Raw genomic sequence first — 23,824 nt, 5'->3', positions numbered from 1 at the left:
GTATTTGTCACAGCAATGAAAAAATAACTAATATAGAAAACTGGTATTCAGAAGTGGAACTAGTGCTGTGATAAACCAGACTGTTCTATCTGCAGACCTTTGGCACTAATGTTCAGGAAAATGTGGAGGAGTTTGGATCTATGAGCTAAAGAAACCCTAGATATTACATCTTAGTTTAGAAATACCTGTTTATCCGTGTTCATTGCTGTTCTATTCAAAATAGCCAGAAATTAGAAATAGTGGAGATTTCTATCAAGAGAAATGGTAGGTTACTCTCATATTTGTGCCACTATTGCTCTAGCATGTTATGCAGGCAAGTCACTATTTTAGATCCCAATACTCGCACCTGCATGATATTGATGATTACCTTTCTCTTCTGATAGAGAAGTACCTTCCAGCACTGGGAACACTAGTTATTAGGGTTGTAACTGCTATTGAGACTCCAGCTATTTTCTCTGTGTTCAATGACATAAGTAAGTGTTGTTCCATGAGATGAAATTGGTTAAGACTGCTAAAGTGGCTAAGAATAGAAAACTAAATAGGTCTCAATACTTATGTCAAAGCTTTCACTGTATATTAGAAAATATTAATGCCAACACAGAAATGCAACACAGGTCTATGTATCCAATGTCTGATCAGACTGGTGGTACAAAGAAGCATAAAAGTAAATGTTAAGATTGTTGTGAGAGGCCAGGTGCGGTGGTACACGCCTGCAATCCTAGGACCTTGGGAGGCAGAGGCAAGCAGATCTCTGTGAGTTTGGGGCCAGCCTGGTCTACAAGCAAGTCCAGGACAAGCCAAGGCGACATAGAGAAACTCTGTCTTAAAAAACAACAACAAACAAACAACAAAAAAAAACCTGTTGTGAAAATGACATTATGACCTTTAAAACCTACATCATAAGATAGAACCCATATCTAGCACTATTAGCTGGGTCAAAACAAACAAACATAGTCACAGGTCTTAAACATAACCTAACAGTTTTCTGCTAAATTGATATGGTAATCCCAAGTTCTTACCTTAATACTTATAGACAGATTGGAGTGTCTGGAGAGACACACCAGAGAAAGGTTTTTGCTTTTCAGTAGATAGACATAGAGACTTATAAGCTGGCCAATGTGGCAGTAAAGGAGAATAAATAATGCCAACTTAAAGACCCAGTAGGATTAGACTCAGGCAGGAAAACAGTAGTTGCCAGACATTGCAGCACAGTTACAGACCTGAATTTACAGAAGCTGTAACTGTATACAAAAGACTTGCACAAAAATCAAGCAGCCCAAATCTCAGTATGGATAGTAAAGAGCCTCATGAAGTTCTACTCCTAGCTGACAGGCTACTGTAATTGATGACTGCTGGGAGAAGGAAAGTCTGTTTTCTTAAAGAAGCTACTAATGTTCCAGTAGATGGTCCCATACCCACGTATGTAGAGGAAGCACTCATTGGGTACTTAGGAGTAAATCAAACATACTATATGCAAGCATGCTGGCTGATTTTATCAACTTGACACAAGTTAGTGTCATCTGGGAAGAGGGAACCTCAACAGAGAACCCTTCCCTGCACATCTAACACAAATTGGCCTGTGGAGCATCTTCTTGACTGATGATTGATATGGGAGGATCCATCTCATTGTGGGTGGTGCCATTCTTGGGAAAGTGGTCCTGGGTATTAGAAAGCAGGCTGTGCAGGCCATGAAGAACAAGTGGATTTTGTTGTTGTTGCTGCTGTTGTTTTTTTTTATTTTTTTGTTTCTTTGTTTTTTGATACAGGGTTTTTCTATGCAGCCCTGGCTATCCTGGACCCCCTTGGTAGACCAGAATGGCCCCTGACTCACCACTACACCCACCTGGAAGAAGTCATTAAATAGCACTCCTTCATAGCCACTGAATCAGCTCCTATCTCTCTAGGTCCCTGCCTTGAGTTCTGGCCCTGATTTACCTCAGTGATAAACTGTTACTGGGAAATATCAGATGAAATAAACCCTTTCCTCCCCCAAGTTACTTTTGGTAATAGTGTTTTACCACAGCAATAGAAACCCTAACAATAAGTATAAATATTAATTGAAATATTTTTTAAAAATTAGGATGAAAATAATTTATCTAATCCTATAAGATATAAGAAAGTTCTAAATGTCTACATTAATCCCTGAAAACACACATACAAGTAACATTATAAAGGGCAGGTTATATATACTAAAGATGACATACATATGCATATAACAATTAATGAAAAAAGAGGCCATGAATTTGAAAAAGAACAAGGAAGGATACAAGGGCAGGTTGTCTGGGGGCGGGGGGGAAGGGCAGAAAGAAATAATGTAATTATAACTTGAAAAAAAGAAAAGAAAAGAAAAGAAAGAAGTCAGAGAGATCTGAAATACATAATGGTATACCATTAAGACTTAGGCAAAGAACCACAATTTAGCAGGCACAAAAGCAAAAATTATAATCACTGCAGAAATTGATGAAATATAAACAAACAAAATAAACAAAGCAAACGATCAATGAACAAAGGGATGATTTGGAGGAGAAAAAAAAATAAGATTGACATATCCTAAGCTAAACTAACAAGGAGAAGACAAATACAAATTAATAGAATTCGAGATGAAAAAGGAACCACTACAATAGACATCAACAAAATTCATAAAATTATTGGGGTAAAATACATTCCATAGGGCTGCAGAGATAGCTCAGAGGTTAAGAGCACTGGCTCCTCTTCCAAGGATCCCGAGTTCAATTCCCAGCAACCACATGGTGGCTTACAACCATAAACATCTATAATGAAATCTGGTGCCCTCTTCTGGTGTGCAGGCATACATACAGGCAAACACACTGTATACATAATAAATAAATAAATAAATAAAATCTAAAAATACATTCCACTTAATATGAAAATCTAAAAAAAGGTAAATTCTAACTATATAGGAAACATAAAAATTAAGATCAGATAAATAATTAAAACAGATCTTTTAAAACAGTGGATTAAAATTAAAATTAAAAAGCTTCAAATTGATAAAAAATCAAGGTATTCATAAGGGAATTTTACAAGCTCTAATGAAAACTAATATCAATATTTCTCAAACTATTCTAAGAAATACAAAGGAAAGAATGGAATTATTACCCTGATACTCAAAGTAAATACACATACAAAAAAGGAAAGGAGAAAAGAAAGGAAGGAAGGAAGGAGGGAAAGGAAAATTAAGAGACCATTTATCCTACTAAACAGATGCAAAAATTATCAATAAAATACTTGCAAACAAAATTCAAGAGCACTTCATAAAGATATTCACCATGATCAAGATAGGTTTAATACGGAGATAGAGAACTGATCCGATATAGATGGAGTAATTAATGCTATAAATATCATAAATAAATTCAAGGACAGAAATCACATGGTCATCTTAATAGAAACAGAAATAGCTTTCCATAAAATGCAGTATTCCTTCATGTTAAAGTACTAAGAGAAATATGTGTACACACAAAGTTTCAGGAGTTATAGAGGAGCAGAAGGTTCAGGAGTCATGGAGGAGCAGAAGGTTCAGGAGTCATGGAGGAGCAGAAGGGTCAGGAGTCATGGAGGAGCAGAAGGGTCAGGAGTTATGGAGGAGCAGAAGGGTCAGGAGTCATGGAGGAGCAGAAAGACTGTAATAGGCAGAGACACAGTAACCACTGGACACGACAGCACACACGACTCACAGAGGCTATGACTGTATAAACAGTATCTATACAAGATCAAGCCACACAAAAAACCTCTGTGGAGGGCTCATGAAGTTCTACCCCCAAATCAGAAGCTACTGCAAATAATGGCTACTGGTGGAAGAAAGCCAGTTTCCTTAAGGGATGCAGGTCTGCAGTACATGTTTCCTCACTAATGAACAGCACTAATAAGACTCAGAAAGTTGGGTTTAAATTTAAAAAAAGGCCTGGCATGGTAGTTCACAAATATTTGATTCTAGCACAAAGGAAGAAGAGGCATATCTCTAAGTTTGAGGTCAGCCTTGTCTACAGAGTTATTTCTGAACCACCGAGAACTACATGAGACCCGGCCTCAAAAAGAAAAAAAGAAATGTGGGTGGCAACTGACATTTGAAGTCTAGTTAGACTTAAGGTCCATTCAATGGGAGGAAAATCATGCTGGGAAACAGAAATCTAACAAACTTCTCAGGGCTTGTGAAGTCATAAAATGTAGGGGGGGAAAACATCCTCCACCATTTTCCTACAGCAGCATAATTCCTTACTACATTCTAAATGTCATATTTATACCCACAGATATGTGTAGCTCCCACCTCTCATCAAAATAAGTTTCTCTTTATAGCAATGAAATATATCCAGAAAACCACAAATGGACACAATGCAAATATCAAAGAATCAAGGGAAACTCAGCCCCAATTGAAAAATCTAAATCATGTTTCCTTCATCTATGGCTTAGGAAACAAAAAGAGGAGGTGGAAAGATTGTAGTAAATCTGTTGTGCAACAGTCTCTCCAAGAAATGGATGCATAAATAAGATGGGAATAATGGCAATATCACTAACTTGTTAATTCAGAAGAGGGGGTAATTTCACAAAGCCCCACCTTCTAACAAAAAAGTATAAGCAATTAATGACTTGTGAGAGTGAGAACTAGCCTTGTCCAGAAATGTAGCCCTGTTTATCACACGTAAGGCGGTAAGTCCTGAAACCGTAGACACACGAACAGAATACTCCAAAGCATGCATTTATATATCAAAGAAGAACAGGCTATCAATTTGAGAACTGGGGAGCATGGGAGGACTTGGAGGGAGGGTACCTGGGAGAAGCTGGAGAGAAAGAAAAACCAGAAAAAAGGAAGATGTATTTATTTTTTAATTAAAAATGTTTAAAAATTGAAATAAAAACACATAAATGTAGGGGCTCTGAGTACAACTTAGTGAAAAAAACAATACTATCCACCTTTAGGTTCCATAAGGAACACCAGAAAAAATGAAATATGTTAAGAAATAAGTAACTATCCTGATTTCATCATTATACATTGTACCAAAGGTTTAAATTATCACATCAAGTTTCATAAATATGTACAGTTAAAACAATAAAAGTGATAAATTGGGAGGGGGAGAAGCACATGAAGTTTGGGGAAGGAAGTAGGGGTAGTTAGGGGAGGGATCAAAGAAGAAAGGAAAAGGAATACTGATTTGCTCAAACACTGCAGTATGAAATTTTCAAACTAGAGGAAAAAAATCTTTTTGAGATTCCATCTTACCTCAGTCAGAATGGCTATAAAGAGAACAACTGACACAAAATATTGGTGAGGATGTAAGGACAGAGGAAACCTTATCTTCCAGTGCTAGGAATATAAACTGAGTGGTGTAGCCACTACTAAAGCAAGTGTAGAAGTTGCTATTCAGTTATGGTAATACCAAAAGAAATCCATAGGCTTTCTACAAAGATACTTACAGTTCTATGCTGTGTTCTGCTCTACTTCATTAATAGCCAGCAAATGTGATGTCAACATATAAATCAACTGATGAATAGATGATAAAAAATCAACAAGCATACAATAGAATTTTATTCAGTTATAAAGTGAAATTATGAAAATTTCAGGAAAGTGGTTGGCCTTGAAACTATTATACTAAATGAGGTAACCCATATCCAGAATAAGAAATGTATATGTTTTTTTTCTTGAGTACATTGTAACTCTGAATTTTTAAGATTTCTGTTTCAATATAGAATGTCTATTGAGGTTAAGAAGCTAGAAAGTGTTCATGAGAGTGGAGAGGGGGAAAGATAATTACAAAATGAAAAAAAGAGAATAGAAATCATGATATGAAATTAGGGGAGGCATAAAGGTTTGAAACAAGGATGTGTACCGCAGGCTATGGAAGAGGAGGAGAGATGTGTTAAATAAAAGTAAGGATATACAAAAAGCCTATGGAAACCCACTACTTTGTAAGTAGAGGTGGTCTGAATGAGAATGATGCCCATAGGCTCATTTTAAAATATTTGGTCCCCCATTACTGGAACTATTTGGGAACGATGAGGATGTGTGGCCTTGTTGGAGGAGGTGTAGCCTTGTTGGAGGAGATGTGGCCTTGTTGGAGGATGTGTGGCCTTGTTGGAGGAGATGTGGCCTTGTTGGAGGAGGTGTGGCCTTGCAGGAGGTGTGCCAGTTGGGATAGGCTTTAAGGTTTCAAAAGCCCAAACCAGGCTGTCTTGCTCTCTCTGTGTGCAACTTGTAGATCAGATGTGAACTCTCAACTATGGCTCAATTACAATGCCTATCTGCTTCTGAGCATGGTCATAGACTCACCCTCTGAAACTGTAAGCAAAGTTCCAATTAAATGACTAAATGATTCATTTTATAAGTAGCCTTAGTCATGGGGTCTCTTTTTTAGGAATGTGTGGGGTATTTGTTTGTTTACTGTTTTTCTAGAGAGGAGTTTGAATGGAGAAAAACTGAGTAGACAATGCATCTACCAACAACAGGCATGGGTTATGAAATGAAAACCTCAGTACCAGTTATTGGTACCACACATATAGGTAATCATCTGAGAAGCCCCAGAGATATTCAAAAGCACACAGGCTATGGCCATTATTCTCAGTTGGCCACGACAGGTAGATTATAAGACCCTACTGTTGAAATCACAACACATTTTGGTTATAGTACATAAAGATATTGAGCTGAAAGTGATTGGGAAACGTCCTCCTACTGACTAATTTTTATAATACCAGAAGATGCTATGCACACCACTGGCAGAGAGAGTTGTTACCTGAGTTATTCAACCTTGAATGCTGAACCTGACAATACTGAGTTATTAGATAAAATATGCAGGTCAATGCAATAGTGGAGTAACTGCTGGAGGTAACCACTTGTTTTCTAACTGGAGTTGAGACCTCTTCCACCAGAAGGAATTTATCTCTGCTGCTATAAGCCTGGTCAAATGTTAATTGCTGGGGATTGGGGGGGGGGGGGCGGATAATCTATAATCTTTCTACTGAAATCGACTACTGCTGCTTTCCTAAATGGACATGTTGTCAAACTGCTTCCTAAATATTTATGGTCATATCCATTGACTGATGCTGTTCAACCTTGGTCAGAGAAGCTTCTCTTTGTATTGAGTAACAGTCAATGCAAAGACTCAAAGCTGTCAAAGAGCAGAGAATAAATGATGTTGCATGCTCACCTCTAAAAAGACATCTGTATCAACTCTCACATAGCTCAGTAATCATTGGAAAGGAGAGTGTGAAAAGAATATAAGATCACCATTTCTCAATTGGGTTATTTGGTTTGGTGGTGTCTAATTTCTTGAGTTCCTTATATATTTTGGATATTAGATGTTTGTCAGATGTAGGGTTGGTGAAGATGTTTTCCCAGTCTGTAGGCTGTCACTTTGCAGAAGCTAGTCAGCCTCATGAGGTCCCATTTATTAATTGTTAACCTTAAGGCCTAGGCCGTTGGTGTTCTGTTCAGGAAGTTGTCTCCTGTGCCAATGTGTTCCAGGCTCTTCCCCATTTTTTCTTCTAACAAGTTTAGTGTCTCTGGTTTTATGTTGAGGTCTTTAATCCACTTGGACTTGAGTTTTGTGCATGGTGACAAATATGGGTCTAGTTGCATTTTTCTACATTTGAATATCCAATTAGACCAGCACCATTTGTTAAAGATGCTATCCTTTTTCCATTGAATAGATTTGGCTTCTTTGTCAAAAATCAACTGACTCTATGTGTGTGGATTCATTTCTGGGTCTTTAATTCTAATCCACTGGTTAACCAGCCTATTGCTGTGCCAGGACCATGCTGTTTTAATTACATTGACTCTATAGTACATCTTGAGATCGGGTATGGAGATTCCTCCTGAGATTCCTTTATTGTATAGGATTGTTTTAGCTGATCTGGGCTCAGAACTAAACAGAGAATTCTCAACAGAGGAATATCGAATGGCTGAGAAACACTTAAAGAAATGTTCAGCGTCTTAAATCATCAGAGAAATGCAAATCAAAATGACTCTGAGATGCCATCTTACACCCATCAGAATGGCTAAGATCAAAAATTCAGGTGACAGCACAGGCTGGCGAGGATGTGGAGAGAGGAACACTCCTTCATTGCTGGTAGGAATGCAAATTGTACAACCACTTTGGAAATCTATCTGGCGATTTCTCAGAAAACTGGGAATAAGCCTTCCTTAAGACCCAGCTATCCCATTTTTTGGAACATACCCGGAAGATGCTCCTCCACACAACAAGGGCATATGCTCAACCATGTTCATAGCAGCCTTATTCATAATAGCCAGAACATGGAAACAGCCTAAATGTCCCTCAGTTGAAGAATGGATAAAAAAAAAAAAAACTGTGGCACATTTACACTATGGAACACTACTCAGCTATTAAAAACAAAGAAATCCTGAAATTTGTGGACAAATGGATGGAACTAGAAATGATCATACTGAGTGAGTTAACCCAGAAGCAGAAAGACTCACATGGTATATACTCACTTATAATTGGACACTAGCGCAAAAGGCATGTCCCATGTAAGTCTTCACTTACCAGGAGATTGGGATAGATGTGAGGACATCCTACTGGGACTCAAGGTAAGAAAAATATATGAGATGGGGAAATAGAAGGACCCAGAGGGTCCTAGAAACCTACAAGAAGTACATCATGACGGGTGGATCAGGGCCCAGGAGTGTCTGCTCAAACTACTGCACTAACCAAGGGCAATATAAGCAGTAAACATCGAACCCCTACTCTGATCTAGCCAATGGACAGGACAATCTCCAGTTATGTGGAGAGCAAGGAGTGACTCTGACATGAACTCTGGTGCCCCAAATTTGACCACCTCTGCTTGGTGGGGAGGCCTGATGGCACTCAATGAAAGAATAAGCAGGCTACCAAGATGAGACTTGATAGCCTATGATGATATAGTGGGGGAGGAGGTCCTCCTCGGTCATAGACCTAGGGGAGAGGAATAGGGTGAAAGTGGGAGGGACAGAGGAATGGGAGGATATAAGTGATGGGATCACAATTTAGTTGTAATCTGAATAAATTAATTTAAAAAAGAATGTAAGATCACGATAATAGAAAAGGCAGCTATGAAATGCTGTGTTCTGGACATTTAATGGTAAAAGTAAAAATAAGACTACTACATAAAACTGCCACATAATATAAACACAAAGTTTCCAAAACTTACTTAGCATAAAAGAAAATTATTTTTACAAGTATATTTACTATATGATTATATAAACTAAGCTAAATATGCTATAGTAATATTCTGTGTTTCTAATAAACAAATCATATTTATACAACAGATATTAAAAGTAATCATAGGAGGAGGCTGGAGAGATGGTTCAGTGGTTGAGAGCATTGGCTGCTTTTCCAAAGGATCAGAGTTCAATTATCAGCATCCACATGGTGGCTCACAATTGTCTGTAACTCTAATTCCAAGGAATCCAGCACCTTCACCAGACATATATACAGGCAAAATAAACATGAGGTTTTTTTTTTTAAGTAGTTGTAGGAGATAATTAAGAATGAAGCTTTGTGATACATAGGCAAGCACTGAAATACTATCTCACCTCAGTGGACCTATCATATTCCGATGAACTCTTTCAGAGTCTCTTTATCAAAGGAGTTTGACCAGTGCTCTCGAATGTAGAGCTGACTATAGGAGAACATTTCTTCAAAAAGTCAATATAAAAGATCGTTTAATAACACAAACATTTGAGGCACAAAATTCAAAGTATCCCTAAGTGTTTCGTATAAGTTAATATTTGAAATTCCAGGCCTATATTAATTCAAGAGTATAAATTCTGTCAGTATTTTTATATAATATTTGGATAGCAACTCTGGAAAATAAGAACAAATGCTTTTAGAAAAAGCTCATCCAAATGAATAAACTACAAAACAACAGGCATTCAGTGTGAATTCAGGTCATTTCAATCACATGAGGAGAAACTGACTAAGTTTGAAAATCATTACAAGATAATGAGTTACCAGAAGCTTTACAGTGCAAAACCAATTCACCTGGCTTTAAGAATGGTGTAAAGATTAATGGAGAGATGTTTGAAATCAATTTTAAAGTGATTCCACATAAAACAGCATAGTGGATCATACCTAGCATTAATGAGCCTTCTCTTGGTCCTGGCTCTCCCATGCAAAGACCACAAGTACCTGAGACAGACAGGAGCCCATCCATAAATAATTGCAGATGAACACAGAACTCTCAATATCTTGGTGAACTGGATTCATAAATTCATTTCTTTTTCTTTGGGGTAAATAAGGGACTATCAGCTATCAAACTGACTTGAAAAACTTTACATTGGGTCAAAAAACAAAGTAGAGACTGGATGACAAGAGCCAAGTGTACTAATAAAAACTGGGTGTATTTATTTTTATGCAAAAAAGCAGGGATTTCTAATTATTTTAGATAATGTACATTTACTTAGATTTTGCTCACCTCATTGATTATGTCACAAAAACATACTTTCTGGACCTACAAATATATAAGCTTCATAAATGGGAGATATTATCTTGGGAGATCCTCCCACTTACTGGTATTAGCCAAAGTAAATAATATCATCCTGAAAGATTTCTCTGAGTTGCCTTCAGTTTAGCCACCACTGTTAAAACCTAATTACACAGTTGTAATTATGTTCTTTTTGTTCATATTATTCATAGCAGCCTTTTGGAATTTTAATTTTGATTATAGAAAGTTTATCATTAGCAATTCATCATTAGTAGTGTTAAAGAACAAAGCAATTACTGATCCTAAGAGCAATCAATATCTGCTATTACATCATCAGTGAAGGACACAGGATTATAATCCTGCACAGAGCATGGTTAAATGGAAAATGTATACAGCATGGTAGATTAAGGGAATGAAAATCAAAGACAGACTGAAAATAAACTTTCAAGAGCATTTTTAGAAAACAATAAATCTGACCAAGAGAAATTTGTGGGTCTTAAATGGAGAATCATTATTTGTTAAAAACATTCTATCTAAAGTTCATTGTGATGACCTCCACAGAGTAGGCACTCTAATCTCTTTGTTAAGGAAGGGGTGAATGAAAGGGAAAATAAATAACGGGAAGGTCTCTTGTTCATTGGAAAATTGTAAACAGTGTGGCTTCTTCAACGATCCGTCAAGTATTTATTAGAAATTTTATTTGTACGGATTTCAAACTGTGTAGGAAAATAAAATAAAAACAACCCAGTAAATGTAGACTAGATGAGTATGGTGCCCAAAGGATATGAAGCAGAATGCCACATAGAAATTCACCTAAATTTTCTATAGTAGCTACAAGACCATTATGTAGAATGATTCAGAGAGAGGTGGCTAGAAGTACATACCAACATGTACACAATTGGATTCTTCCGTTAGATTCAGCCATGTCAACAGTGGATACAAAGGGAAGAAGAATAACATAATGCTAAAATCTACTTACTGCAGTCCATGCATTTCTTTTGCAACGAGCACATAGCCATCCATCACAGGCCTCATGAGAAGGGACACCATAACAACCTATAAAATAAAAGCATGGATATATACATTATGTCTCTTGAATCTTTAAAATGTCAGCAACCTTGAAAGAACAGATCTATGATCCCAGCTACTAGGGAGCAGAGGCATGGTGCATGACATATATGATGAGCTAAAAGCTAGTCTGTGTGATTAAGTGAGATTGTTCCAAAATAAAAAGTACAAAGATGATTGGGGTTACAGCTCATTGTTGGCCTGTCTAGCACCAAAAAAGAATTAGGTAAAATGTCCAATATGGGAAAAAATGTGTATGTCAACAACAACAACAAAATATATAAAGCCCAATGCCTAACATAATAAAAATGTAAGTGAACAGGCTGGAGAAATGGCTCAGAGGTTAAGGGCACTGACTGCTCCTCCAGAGGTCCTGAGTTCAATTCCCAGCAACCACAATGGTGGCTCACAACCATCTATAATGTGATCAGATTCCTTCTTCTGACCTGCAGGTGTACATGCAGACAGAACATAGTACACATAATAATAAATAAATAAATCTTTTTAAAGAAATGTAAGTAAGCCTATGTCAAAGAAGCACTGGGCTTTGGTTTGGGTTTTGTTGTTGTTTTTTTCAGACAGGCTATCTCTGTATAGCCCAGGTTGTCCTGTAACTCTCATTGTAGACCATATTGGCCTCAAACTCAGATCCTCCTGCCTCTGCCTCTCAAGTGCTGGAATTAATGTTGTCATTTAATTATTATGCTACCAATTCCCAAAACATGAAAACGTGTCTTTTTTGACTAGTTGGAATTTTTATTAATGTTTACTTTATTAGTATTATCTGTATGTACGATGTGCATGAGTGTGGATTCATGGGTGTGGACACAGCATGTGTGTGGAGGTCGGAGATCATGGTGCTAGGGTCAGGACTTTCATTCTATCATAGATGTGATGATGAAACTCAGGAAGTCAGGCTTGCAAAGCAAGCACTTTGACTAGCTGAATCATCTAAAAAGCCTATTTTTTAAAAAATCTTTGAGATGGGTTTTCTCTACATACACTCCAGGTTGAATGAAGCTTTGGATACATTTGCCATAACTTCCTAAGAACTAGGCCAAGAGGTGTCCCACCACACCATGGTTGAGAGAATACATATTAATACTATCATAGAGATTTTTCTTGCATAGGTAAAAGTACATTTATTTCACTTTTTTAGTAAAGTCTCATGCTAACACTGTCAGTCATGTATAAACATTTTAATATAAGTTACAATTCTTGAAACAGTTTGGAGCAATGTTAATAAAGTTTGACATAAATTTCAGTAATTGGGGCAAAGGCTGCATAGCCCATAACTAGGAATTAAAGTTTGTTTTAAATTTCATGTTTGATGGACCAATTTGTAGATAGACATATTTGTATAACATCCATATTTATATAATACCCATATTTGAAATACTGAGACGGAGTATGGTGTGTTCAAGGTCTACCTAGCCTACAGAGAAAATTCTTTAGAGATATGAAAGGAGAAAATGAAAGAGAGGAAATGGGAGAGAAAGCAAACGGGGAATCAGGGAAGAGGCACATTATTCTTAATTCCTGAAATAGAAGAGTTTGGTAGAAATAAATGAGTAATTTTAACACCAAAATGTGATAATAGAGATAGTAACAGAAAACAGAAAATAGAGATAGAAATGCAGTTAATCAAAGAAACTCATGCCACAGGTAACCAAGTCAAACCAAATACTAAATTCAATCATGTTTATGGGACTAATGCAGTTTGATTGTATAGGTGATGACTTTAGAAAACAAGACTGAATACATATTTATTGTTGTGTGGTACTTTGTCTCTTGACTATACATATTAAGATCATTTATGTACAGACAAATGTGTGTATGCGCTGGCGAGTGTGTGCATGCGTGTGTATGCGTGTGTATGCGTGTGTGTGTGTGTGTGTGTGTGTGTTGTATGTGTTATGGCTTCCAAACTAGTATCAGCATAAAAAGTTATTAATATATTTCAAACAGAAAATGTGCAAATAAATTGAGAACGTATACTACATCTAAGTAATTTGTACATAGGGACTAATTTAAATGCAATATAAGATTTGTGCTAAATTTAGACGTTAACTGTGTTATCAACCATTGAACCTATGAGAGAAACTACACAGAAATATGGTAATAAAATATGTGATGGAGAGGGATGAAGAGATGGTTAAGTAGTTAAGAAAATTTGTTCTGGCAGAGGATCCAGGTTTGATTCCTACGTTTGCATTCTCTAAGGAATTTTCTCTGTAGGCTAGGCAGACCTTGAACACACCATATTTTGTTTCAGTATCTCAAATGTGAGTATTATACATGTTAGTTTCTTAAATTATTGATTTATTTGCTTATCATTTATTTGTTGCTATTATAATATGCAAATTACCACAATCTTGGTATCATACACCCAGATTGTAGTCCACAACCAGATGAAAATACAGATCTAGAGGACAAAAAGGTTTCCTGACTTTCCCAAGCACCAGCTCCTCATGTGGAACACATATATATATACATACAGGCAAAATATTCTTACATGTTAAAAAAAATATAAAAAATAAAATGTCTCAAGAAAGAAAGAAAGAAAGAAAGAAAGAAAGAAAGAAAGAAAGAAAAGAATATATGAATATATGACTGGAGGCTTGAGATGTGGTTCTGTGGCACAACACACACTTAGCATGTATGAGGCCCTTGTTTGGCCCCTACCAATACAAGAAAAACAATGCACAGATAATATAATTGAGAAAAATCAGAAATATTGAAACACTTTAGAATTAGAATTGCAATTAATAGATTCCCTTATATATTCTAGGTAACTTATGTCGCAAGTCATTTTTTACAAATATATTTAATACTTATCTACCTGTGTAACAATTAAGTTAAATTTTCACAATTTAGTATCATTAGAATATAAAATTCAAACAAGAACCCCATGATGATATGTCACCTGGACTTCTAATAAATAAAATACCCAGACCATCTCATTACTAGTGCTTCATAAACAGGAGGGAAAGGGTTGATATTCTACTCCTAATCTTAAATGAACCATTAAGAGTATCAACAAAGAAGGACAGAGCTGGAGCTGTACAGGCTGACTCTGTGCCTACTATGCACAAAGTCCTGTGCTCACTCTCACTACCCATAGATCCAGGCATGGCAGCACACATCTACAACCCTAGCACTTCAGAAGTGGAAACACAAGAACCAAAGGTTTTAAGGACATAGCTGGCTGACTGGCTTACAAATCAAGCTTCTGAGCAGCTTAGGCTACAAGACCTTGGCACAATGAATAATAAGGTCAACAACTGAAGTGACAGGTTACACACTGAGGTGATTTGTAAGGCCTACGTAAAACACTGAAAATCTAGAGACTTGAAAATCCTAGATTTATTTACTTGCATGAACCCGCACGAAGCACTTGGCACAGGAAATCAGAAGACTTGTTCCATCCTCTTCAAGGAAAGCATTTGGAGGGGAATATTCTATATTTTCTTCACTATAAATAAAACACATCTCTGGAATAATGGGTTTAGTCTTTCTTCCAGCTGTAACTACTTCATTTATTGTTGCCTCCCATCTAGAATCATTTTCTTCTTTGCTGCTATCAGGCTGAAAAAGATAACATATCCACAAAAGTAGAAAACAGAAAGAGCTCATCTTTTATTCATTAATCCACTAACACCTGTTATAGCCAATAAATTATAACTTCATCTTGTTGTCTTCCTTAATTCAACTGGTAGCATTTTACTAATATTCTCATACAGACTCCCATTCAGAGAAAAAGCAATAAAAATAAGAAAGCTCTACGGGTTCACACAAAATTTCAAGGAGCTCTTTAAACCCTGGCCTTCCAAAACGCTTCAGAAATGCACAGCTACTTTTGCTTACATATGCCAATGACCATGTGTACTAGACTACTATCTGATTTGACTTACTAAAAGATATTATGTGGCTATACCTCAAAAAATTATATACCAATGCCCAGGTTTTCAATGGGTACCACTAATAAAAGATATATGCCTCCCAGAAAAATACTGGCATAAGAGATCAAATAAGAATGATGTGCCAAGACCTGACTGTAATGAGGAAATTACAACTAATAAACTACCTAGAACTTGATCAATTTCCAAAGGCATGTCTTTATTATTGGAAAATATACAGGTGGATAAGATCACTTAAATAAAAATCAATAAAAGCAAATATTTAATGACTAAAAGAAAGTAAGCAAAAAGTGAGTAAACCACTGATTAGAAAATTGAAAATGTGTAATTTCACCCACTCTCAAGTTCCGAAATATCTGAATTAATTACTATTACATGACACTTAAAAAAAAATCATGAGAAAGGGCTGAGGAGTTGGCTCAGTGGTTAAGGGACTGGCTGCTCTTCCAGAGAACCTGGATTCAATTCCCACCACTCACATGGCAGCTCACAATTGTCTGTAACTACATGAAATACATTTTTTTTTAATTATTTAAGAAATCCATGCTCTAGAATAATGTATTTGCTATATCAGGAAAAACACAATTTAAAAACAATGTTCCAATACATTGTACCTTAAAGCTCGCAGTGTAATTTTATAGAGCATTAAAAATCTGTTTCTTGTGTATACTCTGAAGGATACACTCATCCCTGAGCTGAGACACTGTCAGAATGACATGCATGGACCACACATGGGACCACGAAGTGAAGTTGGCTGATGGTAGGGAATGGATACACAGGATGTAATGAATCCTGGATATGTCTTTTCCATGTTTCACACGGAAAGGTAAAAAAGACAAAATCAAGGCTGGGCACTGATACTTATATACTTAAGAGTACTACTTTAGGGGGCTGGAGAGATGGCTCAGAGGTTAAGAGCACTGACTGCTCTTCCAGAAGTCCTGAGTTGAATTCCCCAGTAACTACATGGTGGCTCACAATCTATAATGTGATCTGATGCTCTCATCTGGCTGGAAGGTGTACACAGAGGCAGAGCACTGTAAATACATACATATATGTATGTATACATGATAAATAAATCTTTTTTGAAAATGAATACTACTTTCAATTTTAAAAAGATACTAGGTGTATGTTTTCTCTATGAAATGTTTTGTTTCCAGGCTTTAATTAAGAAGATTGATGCCTTTTAGTAAAAGATTTGAGTTTATATGCAGGTTTCTAAAAAGTTCCAGTATAAACAAACACTAAAAACAAACAAAAAAACACCACACTCAAAATCCCTAAGAAAGTACAGCAGTGGAAGGATACATTGATAGCCACACTCCTGATTACCTTGTAGTACGGCATGAGCAGAGTACAGATTGCACAATGTGGCTCCATTTTTGCCACAGCTGCATTATACTCCTGTTCAGCCATAAAATTAGGAGACTTTGTCTGCCAAAGGTGGATAAGAGGCTTTGCCCAACACTCTGTTTCTTCAACTTCTTCATCATTGTTTAGAATCTCAGGCAACTCTTAGGGGAAAAAAGAAGAAAACACAGAAGCAGAAGACTCAGAAAGAAATATCACCCTGGGAGCAGTGAATACCCCAAACCTAAATGTCTGTGATATCAATACCAGACACTAAGCCTATTTTACCAATTATATTCTGAAAGAAATAAAATAAACATGGTTTCTCATCATCGTCTCCAGCCTTGCAAGAAAAGGTGAGAGTAGATCATGTGACCATAAAACAGCTTCTCTTGGTCAGCTATCTCCTTTCTGCTGGGAAAAATTAAACCAACCCCCCACCTCCTTAAGTTTCACCACTTCTTTTCATCTTCCACTGTAAAACCACCCATATGGTTAACATTTCTAAGTATAACTAAGCTAATGACTCTCATTAATATTTTTGTCTTCTTCACCTAACGTAGTATATATGGTTCATAGATCAGTAAACTAATCATTAAACTGGTTTTTGGATTCAAAAATGCATAGTATTTACAGAATACTCATAATGTAGAAAACAAAAAAACTCATCACAGAAAAACAGAAGTGAAGAAAAAGGCATAAATACTGAAATATAAAAGAACTTAGCTGCAGAAAGAGTTGTAACCCATCCCCAGTAACTCTACATCCAAGTAAAAACCAGATCGTGTGTGAGAAAAGCCCCACAATACCCTAGTGTAAGCAAAGGTGCTATGTAAATAACCTCTAAGGAAAGACTCATGAGGGCTGGAGAGATGGCTCAAAGGTTAAGAGCACTGCCTGTTCTTTCAAAGGTCCTGAGTTCAATTGCCAGCATCCACATCATGGCTCACAACCATCCATAATGAGATCTGGTGCCGCCTTCTGGAGAGCAGGCATACATGCAGGCAGAATACTGTATAAATCATTCATACATACATACATACATACATACATACATACATACATACATACATACATGAAAGACTCATGACACTGAAGGCTGTAGCTTTGGAAACTTGTTTTCTTCCAGTTAGCTAACCAATGCCATTTTTTCTAGAACACCTTTCTTTTCTTATCTATTTCAATCATTTTTCACTTGTTCCTGTTTTAATTTTTCTACAGATACAACAACATGTGATTATACTGTGGACTCTGATCAATGGCATCAACAGCTGGTAAGACACCCAGAAGGTAAAATCTATGATATTTATTCCATCGTTGACCTTCTCCTTTCACTTTTCTGAACACTTCAAAATGGTGTCAAAGCTCCCCCAAAAAGGCTGGATGACAGGCTACGGGAACAGGTTAGACTAGGCAAACTATATCATTATTTCTCTTGACTTTCTTTTATGGCTTATGGCTTCCTCTGACTGGCGCTGTGGGTATGTCTGGACCCTCTCTCCTACCCTCTCTAATGGGGCTTGAGGTAGGACAAAGAAGCAGGAATTGGCTAGTAGCTTTCTGGAAGAAACCATGCTTTAACTAGATTGCCTATGAGGGCCTATCTTTAAATTGGAAGACTTGCAAGAAGCCACCATGATCCAAGTCAAGTCTGGGAATGCATGCAAACCTGGTCCCCACTAGAGACTCAAGTATTCACATAATTAGAACTATGCACACTGAAGATGTCTGCACAACATTTGGGCAACTGAAAATGGCTATGGTTACCTGGGCCACCAAGATGGTGGTGGCTATATGAGAAAAGACATTGTGGTACTAATATATATAAAGACAATCAAATGGCTTAGTGTCTACAATGCAGTGAATCCTCTTGAGCATAATCTACTTTAATCCATTTCTCTCTCTTCTTTTCCCCAGAAGGCAACAAAGATAAAGAGAATGGCATACTTAAATGAGGACCTGGTTTAAGCATTTCCATAGCTCTTAGATGGTCCCACTACCTTTCATCCATGCCCTAGGAATGAGGCAGGGAAGAAGGTATGCACTGAACAAAGCTTTCAGTGAACACACCTGTTTCCCATGATAACACAGCCAGGTCACTCCATGTTAACTTTGTTTCCCAATTTCCTACCACTATAATTTAGTCCTACTCTCTTATATCCTAACTGCTTTTAAATTCTGTCTATTCACTTAGTAATCACAGTAGTATTTATAAGGTACAGAGATAATTTGCTAGGTAATAAGCCACTCACATGATCATGGCAGCCCATATGTAATTTTCACCTGAACGGTCATATCAAAACAAAAGTCATAGCAACATATATAAGCCAGTTTGTTTGCTTGCTTGTTTTCTCTCTGAAACTAGCAGTCTAGTAGCTTATCTTTTGTAGGCAGAGGTCTTATCCGACCAAAGTAAAAGCACTAACATCATGCATATCTAGAGTGGGGAATACAGTCCAAAGACAGAAATAGCATGAGCCAGTTAAGGTGGCTCAGCTAGGAGCCATGCTATCTCCAAACATGATAACCTGAGTTCACCCATGGATCCACATAATGGAAGGAGAACAGATGCTCACAAATTGTCTTCTGAACACACAGACACTTTGTTTAAACACACTCTCACATACTCAAAATGAATAAAGAAAATGTAATGAGACAAAAAGAGAAAAAAAAAGTAAGTGACAACTTAGATACAGTTCAGCCTGCCCCTAGGAGTTCCCAACATAACTGAGAAATAAAACTATTTGTTTTCAGGTTTTTTGTTTTTGTTTTGTTTTTAGTGAGCATTAAAAGTAGTTTTGGTATGCCTAAATAAAAGTTATGTGTGTGTAGCAAAGCCCAGGAAAATACATACTGCCTTATAAAATTAGGTACTCTCAGCTTCTTAAAATCTGCTAAAAACCATGTCTTTAAATCATAAAATTTATATAAAGCACAAAATGCCACTTGTTTACATAAAACCATGAAATGTTATACTGAATGAATATATAGAACTTGATAAGATTTCCTCCCCAAAACAGGCTCTGAAAAATGTACATTTTAAACATTTCTTTTAGTCAAGGAAACATAAAAATAGGACACATCATTAGGTTCAAATTAATCTAATGTGGATGACTCTTAAGAAAACAGTGCCTTCCAGACGCCAAAGGACTGGTGTACATATAAATTCATAGAGTGTGGCAGTATGCATAGGACCTGCAGTTTCAAACAGATTGAAAGAGAGAAGTGAACACCAAGTCCCACCCCTATCCAAAAAGCTATTTGCAACAGATATTTAAACAAAGAGAAAATACATTTCCCCCCAGTGGAGTAACACAGGGTATATCAATCATGCACGAGGACAATCCCCATGATCAGGAGAAGTTAGCCAATACAAAATAAACTGTGTCTTTAAATATGTGCAGGTGTTCTTGTGTGCACTTTTTGCTTTGATTTTCATGTTTGAGGGTTTTGTTTTTGCCCTCCCCTGAGAAAGACATAAACAGAGAAAGAACATGAAGTTAGGGGATACCAGGAATGAAGATATTCTAAAGAGACGCTTTGTGTCCCTCCTTCCCTATGCTTAACAGAAGCATACTGAAACAACAGAGAGCAAGACTTTGGAATTCCTCTTGGAATCTCATGCCCAGGGAAGGAAAATACTGAATCCTGCTATCAGCCAGAAGGGAGGCTTGTCTTTTAGTAGAAATTTCTCAGAGCTTGGAAACCGTGACAGATGACCTTATAAGAGATTCAGGTAGAGACAATGATGATGGGAGGGACCATACTTGGACCAGGACTGCTGAGCTATCTATAGCTCTTTAACTTTTAACTGGGAAGATGGACCTGTAGTGAGGACATGTCACTGTATCTTTTTGTTTCACTTCCATGTGCCCACATTAACTAAATCCCCCCTCTCTGCTTTTCATCATTATATCTTTCTTTAACTGGGTTAAAAAGAACCTTAGCTTGCTAGGGCTGTGAAGATACAATCAGTGCTTTAATGCGACTCTTACCAATATTCAAACTTATAAAGAGGATCGCCTGTACACTTGGGTAAACACAGTGTCTAGATAGGTATCTGTATCTTTTTGTCTGTATTAATTATTCTAGAAATATACAAAAGTATAGATGAAAAGGTATAAATTGAAGCCAGTACAATGACAATTGTGTCTTAGGAAAATTAACCTTAGCATCTGTTATTGTAGCCAGTATATAGGGATGAAGATATCTAAAGAGACACTTACGTCCCTCACTGTGGCTATCAGGTGGGGGAGGGGGGATAACACGCAGGAACTGGGACTTCCTCAACAATCTCTCACTGTTAGAAGAAAAAGACAAAGACCAGAGGGAAAGCTTTTCCTCAAAAGCAGATTTATAAGCTATCAGACAGACCACCATGCAGGAGAGACAGTGATGGGTGGATGGTGGGATGAGCTATACCTTGATGTTGATTACATATATGTGCATAAATCTGGCTCTACTTAAGCTTTAATTTCACACCAAAGCTATGAAGATGATCTTGGCAGAGATGATCACTCAGACACATTTCCCAATGTAGTTATAAATCTCGGGGGGGGGGGCCGGTTGTTTGTTTGTTTTTTGTTTTTGCTTGTTACTATTGAGTTGGCTCTTATAATAGGCTTATGGAAGATAGGTGGCCAAATCTAGCTTATAGAACTAATCAAGGCACATTGTATATATGTATGAAATTTTAAAAGAATAAAAATTATTATTAAATATATTTTAATAAGACTTCTAATTTTGCTTTATACCATCCAGTACTAAAATAATTTTTTTTGTCAAAGACACAAGTCCTGGTTTGATCAAAGTCAAGGTCCCTAAAAGGTTAGGGAATTTCCTCAGCATGCTGATGGGGAGGAAACAGTATGACACCGCCTATGGGCATCTGAAATGCTTCAAACTGATAAAATGATCACAGGTTAAGAACCAGGGTTGATCTCTCATGGCGAAGTAATACATTTTATATAAGAGGAAAGACAAACCAAAAAAAAAAAAAAAAAGGACTTGCCTAAATTATAAAATATCAACAAACTCAAAAAAAAAAAAAGTAAGAACAGAGTCTATTGACAGCAAGAGATTTCTCTTCCAGAAATTAAAATTTTCCACTGCTTCTGCCAAATGCATTCCAGGCATTAAGAAACTGAGTGCACATTCCTTCTAAATCTGCTATACGTAGTTAAGAAGTAAAATTTAACCTCACTCTTAAAGCTAGGCCCTCATAGATGAATTCTTCTATCCTACTGGCTCTATCTTCACTCAAGTGTTAAGGGACAGGCCAGCAAATTCTTTTGTCCTTCTGGAGCCCACCGGTTTGTTTTGTTTTGTTTTCCTTCTGTTTTTCCGATGTATATTAGTAAGTAAAGTGTGGACTGTTCAAAACTTTTGTTTTGCATGTCTTAAGGATCCAACTGCTTTGTTTCCAATCTAACCCCAGTAAATTCCTGAACAGCCAGGGCAGTTCTCGCTTACTCAAGTGGCTGGGAATTTTCTCTGACTCCCTTCTGTCTTCCATCAGTTTCTAGAAAACCCGGCTATCATTATCCCTTCACTTCTTTTTATCATCTTAACAGCAGAAACAAGAAACACTAGGTTTCATCCAAGTTCAGAGGACTTTTAGTCTTAGAGGTATTTAGTCCTTAACTTTAATAATAACCCTAGGTGACAGGTGCTACAAGATTCCCTACTTTGGAGACAGGTTCCCAAGCAGGGAGGCCCAGACAGCTAGCAGAGCCAGATGCAGAATGACTAAGCAAATGTCACTGTGTCTGTCCCATCTGGACAGAAAATCTGACCCTTACTCTGGTCCTTTTCACTTCTATAGTTTTCTATGGGAGGATCAGATTCTAGACTCAATTTAAAAAAAAAGAAAAAGTCATTTACCCACAGAGGACACTAATTGATATTTAAAGAGGTAATTTCTCAGAAATTCTAATATATGTATATTCTAATATGAATACTGCTAAAGGAACTGGTAAGACAGAAAATCCCGAAAACCAGCTCCACTGGAAACTGTGTGTTTTGAATGAGAAGTAAATCTTTTTTCAATTCCTGTAGATAAGGATAATGTTCCTTCACTTGCAAAGGTGCAAATGACCTTAAGATTCAAAGGAAGAAGAGTGACCAATGATATAAATAATTTATTTGAGACTACCCAGTATTTTTTTTTCCATTGTCACTTTAGATGTGTTAGAATCTTTAGCCATGAGAAAAAATATCCACTTTTAAAACTCAATTCTCAGAAGATGCCAGAAGTCTTTAGTATGGGCAACTGTTGCATAAGGTACAATTACAAATGTTTCAGAAAAATATTCAAATTTAGACATTTGACAGAACTTTGTTAACACTTACATATTTTTGCAAGCTCTATACACTGAAATCATGGGGGTATTCTGGGCAAATTCTCAATGCCTGCCATAAAAATAAGCTTCTAGGAAGAAAAACAGATAAAGAAAAAGCTTTCCTTAGAAGTATGTCTAGCCCCTTTCCTGCAAGGACCACAAATCAATAACAAGTATTATATGTTACATATTAATTTTTAAAAATTTGTCTTATAGTTATAATAACAGTACTAGGACAATAGTTCATGCTACATGAACTAAAATGCGGTAAAAAAAGAATTGACGCAGTACCAATGATGTCTGTCATGCTAGCAATTGGCAGGCTGAAGCAGAAGGACCATGTCTCAGGCCTGTCTAGATTGCAATGCTCTAACTTGCATAAAGGAAACAGAAAAATTAGAACTCAACCTGATATACACAGAAACAATAGCTAGTATGCCTCTTTATTTCTATTATTCAACTAATATCCTACTCTATGTTATAGAGAAGTACTAGCACCATGTTCTTTTCTCCTATATAAGCATCTGTCACACATAAAATGGGGGCTGGAAAGATGGCTCAGAATTTAAGAACACTGGCTGCTATTCTAGAGGTCCTAAATCCAATTTCCAGCAGTCACATGGCAGCTCACAATTGTTTTTACCTCCAGAGAATCAGGCACCTTCACAGACATACATGAAGCCAAACCACCAATGCACATAAAATAAAAATAAATTT

The 23,824-nt window shown here is 36.8% G+C and overlaps 1 protein-coding gene across 5 annotated transcripts in view; it reads right to left on the bottom strand.

The window, feature by feature from the left end:
- The window catches only part of KDM4C (lysine demethylase 4C), a 157,005-nt gene that overhangs the window by 50,604 nt on the left and 82,577 nt on the right, over positions 1–23,824 (bottom strand). For all 5 annotated transcript variants that reach the window (XM_084791122.1, XM_084791125.1, XM_084791121.1 and 2 more), the window contains 3 exons: positions 16,749–16,930; positions 14,871–15,084; positions 11,408–11,484 (listed from right to left, as the gene is read on the bottom strand). In XM_084791122.1, the coding sequence (XP_084647248.1) occupies positions 11,408–11,484; positions 14,871–15,084; positions 16,749–16,930 (473 nt within the window). The remainder of the gene's footprint in view (positions 1–11,407; positions 11,485–14,870; positions 15,085–16,748; positions 16,931–23,824) is intronic.

This window comes from Acomys minous (assembly GCF_964271855.1).
Source record: "Acomys minous genome assembly, chromosome: 1".
In the NCBI taxonomy this organism is placed as follows: domain Eukaryota; kingdom Metazoa; phylum Chordata; class Mammalia; order Rodentia; family Muridae; genus Acomys; species Acomys minous.
The sequence above is the reverse complement of the archived record's forward strand: the minus strand, read 5'-3'. Positions and strand labels throughout refer to the sequence as shown.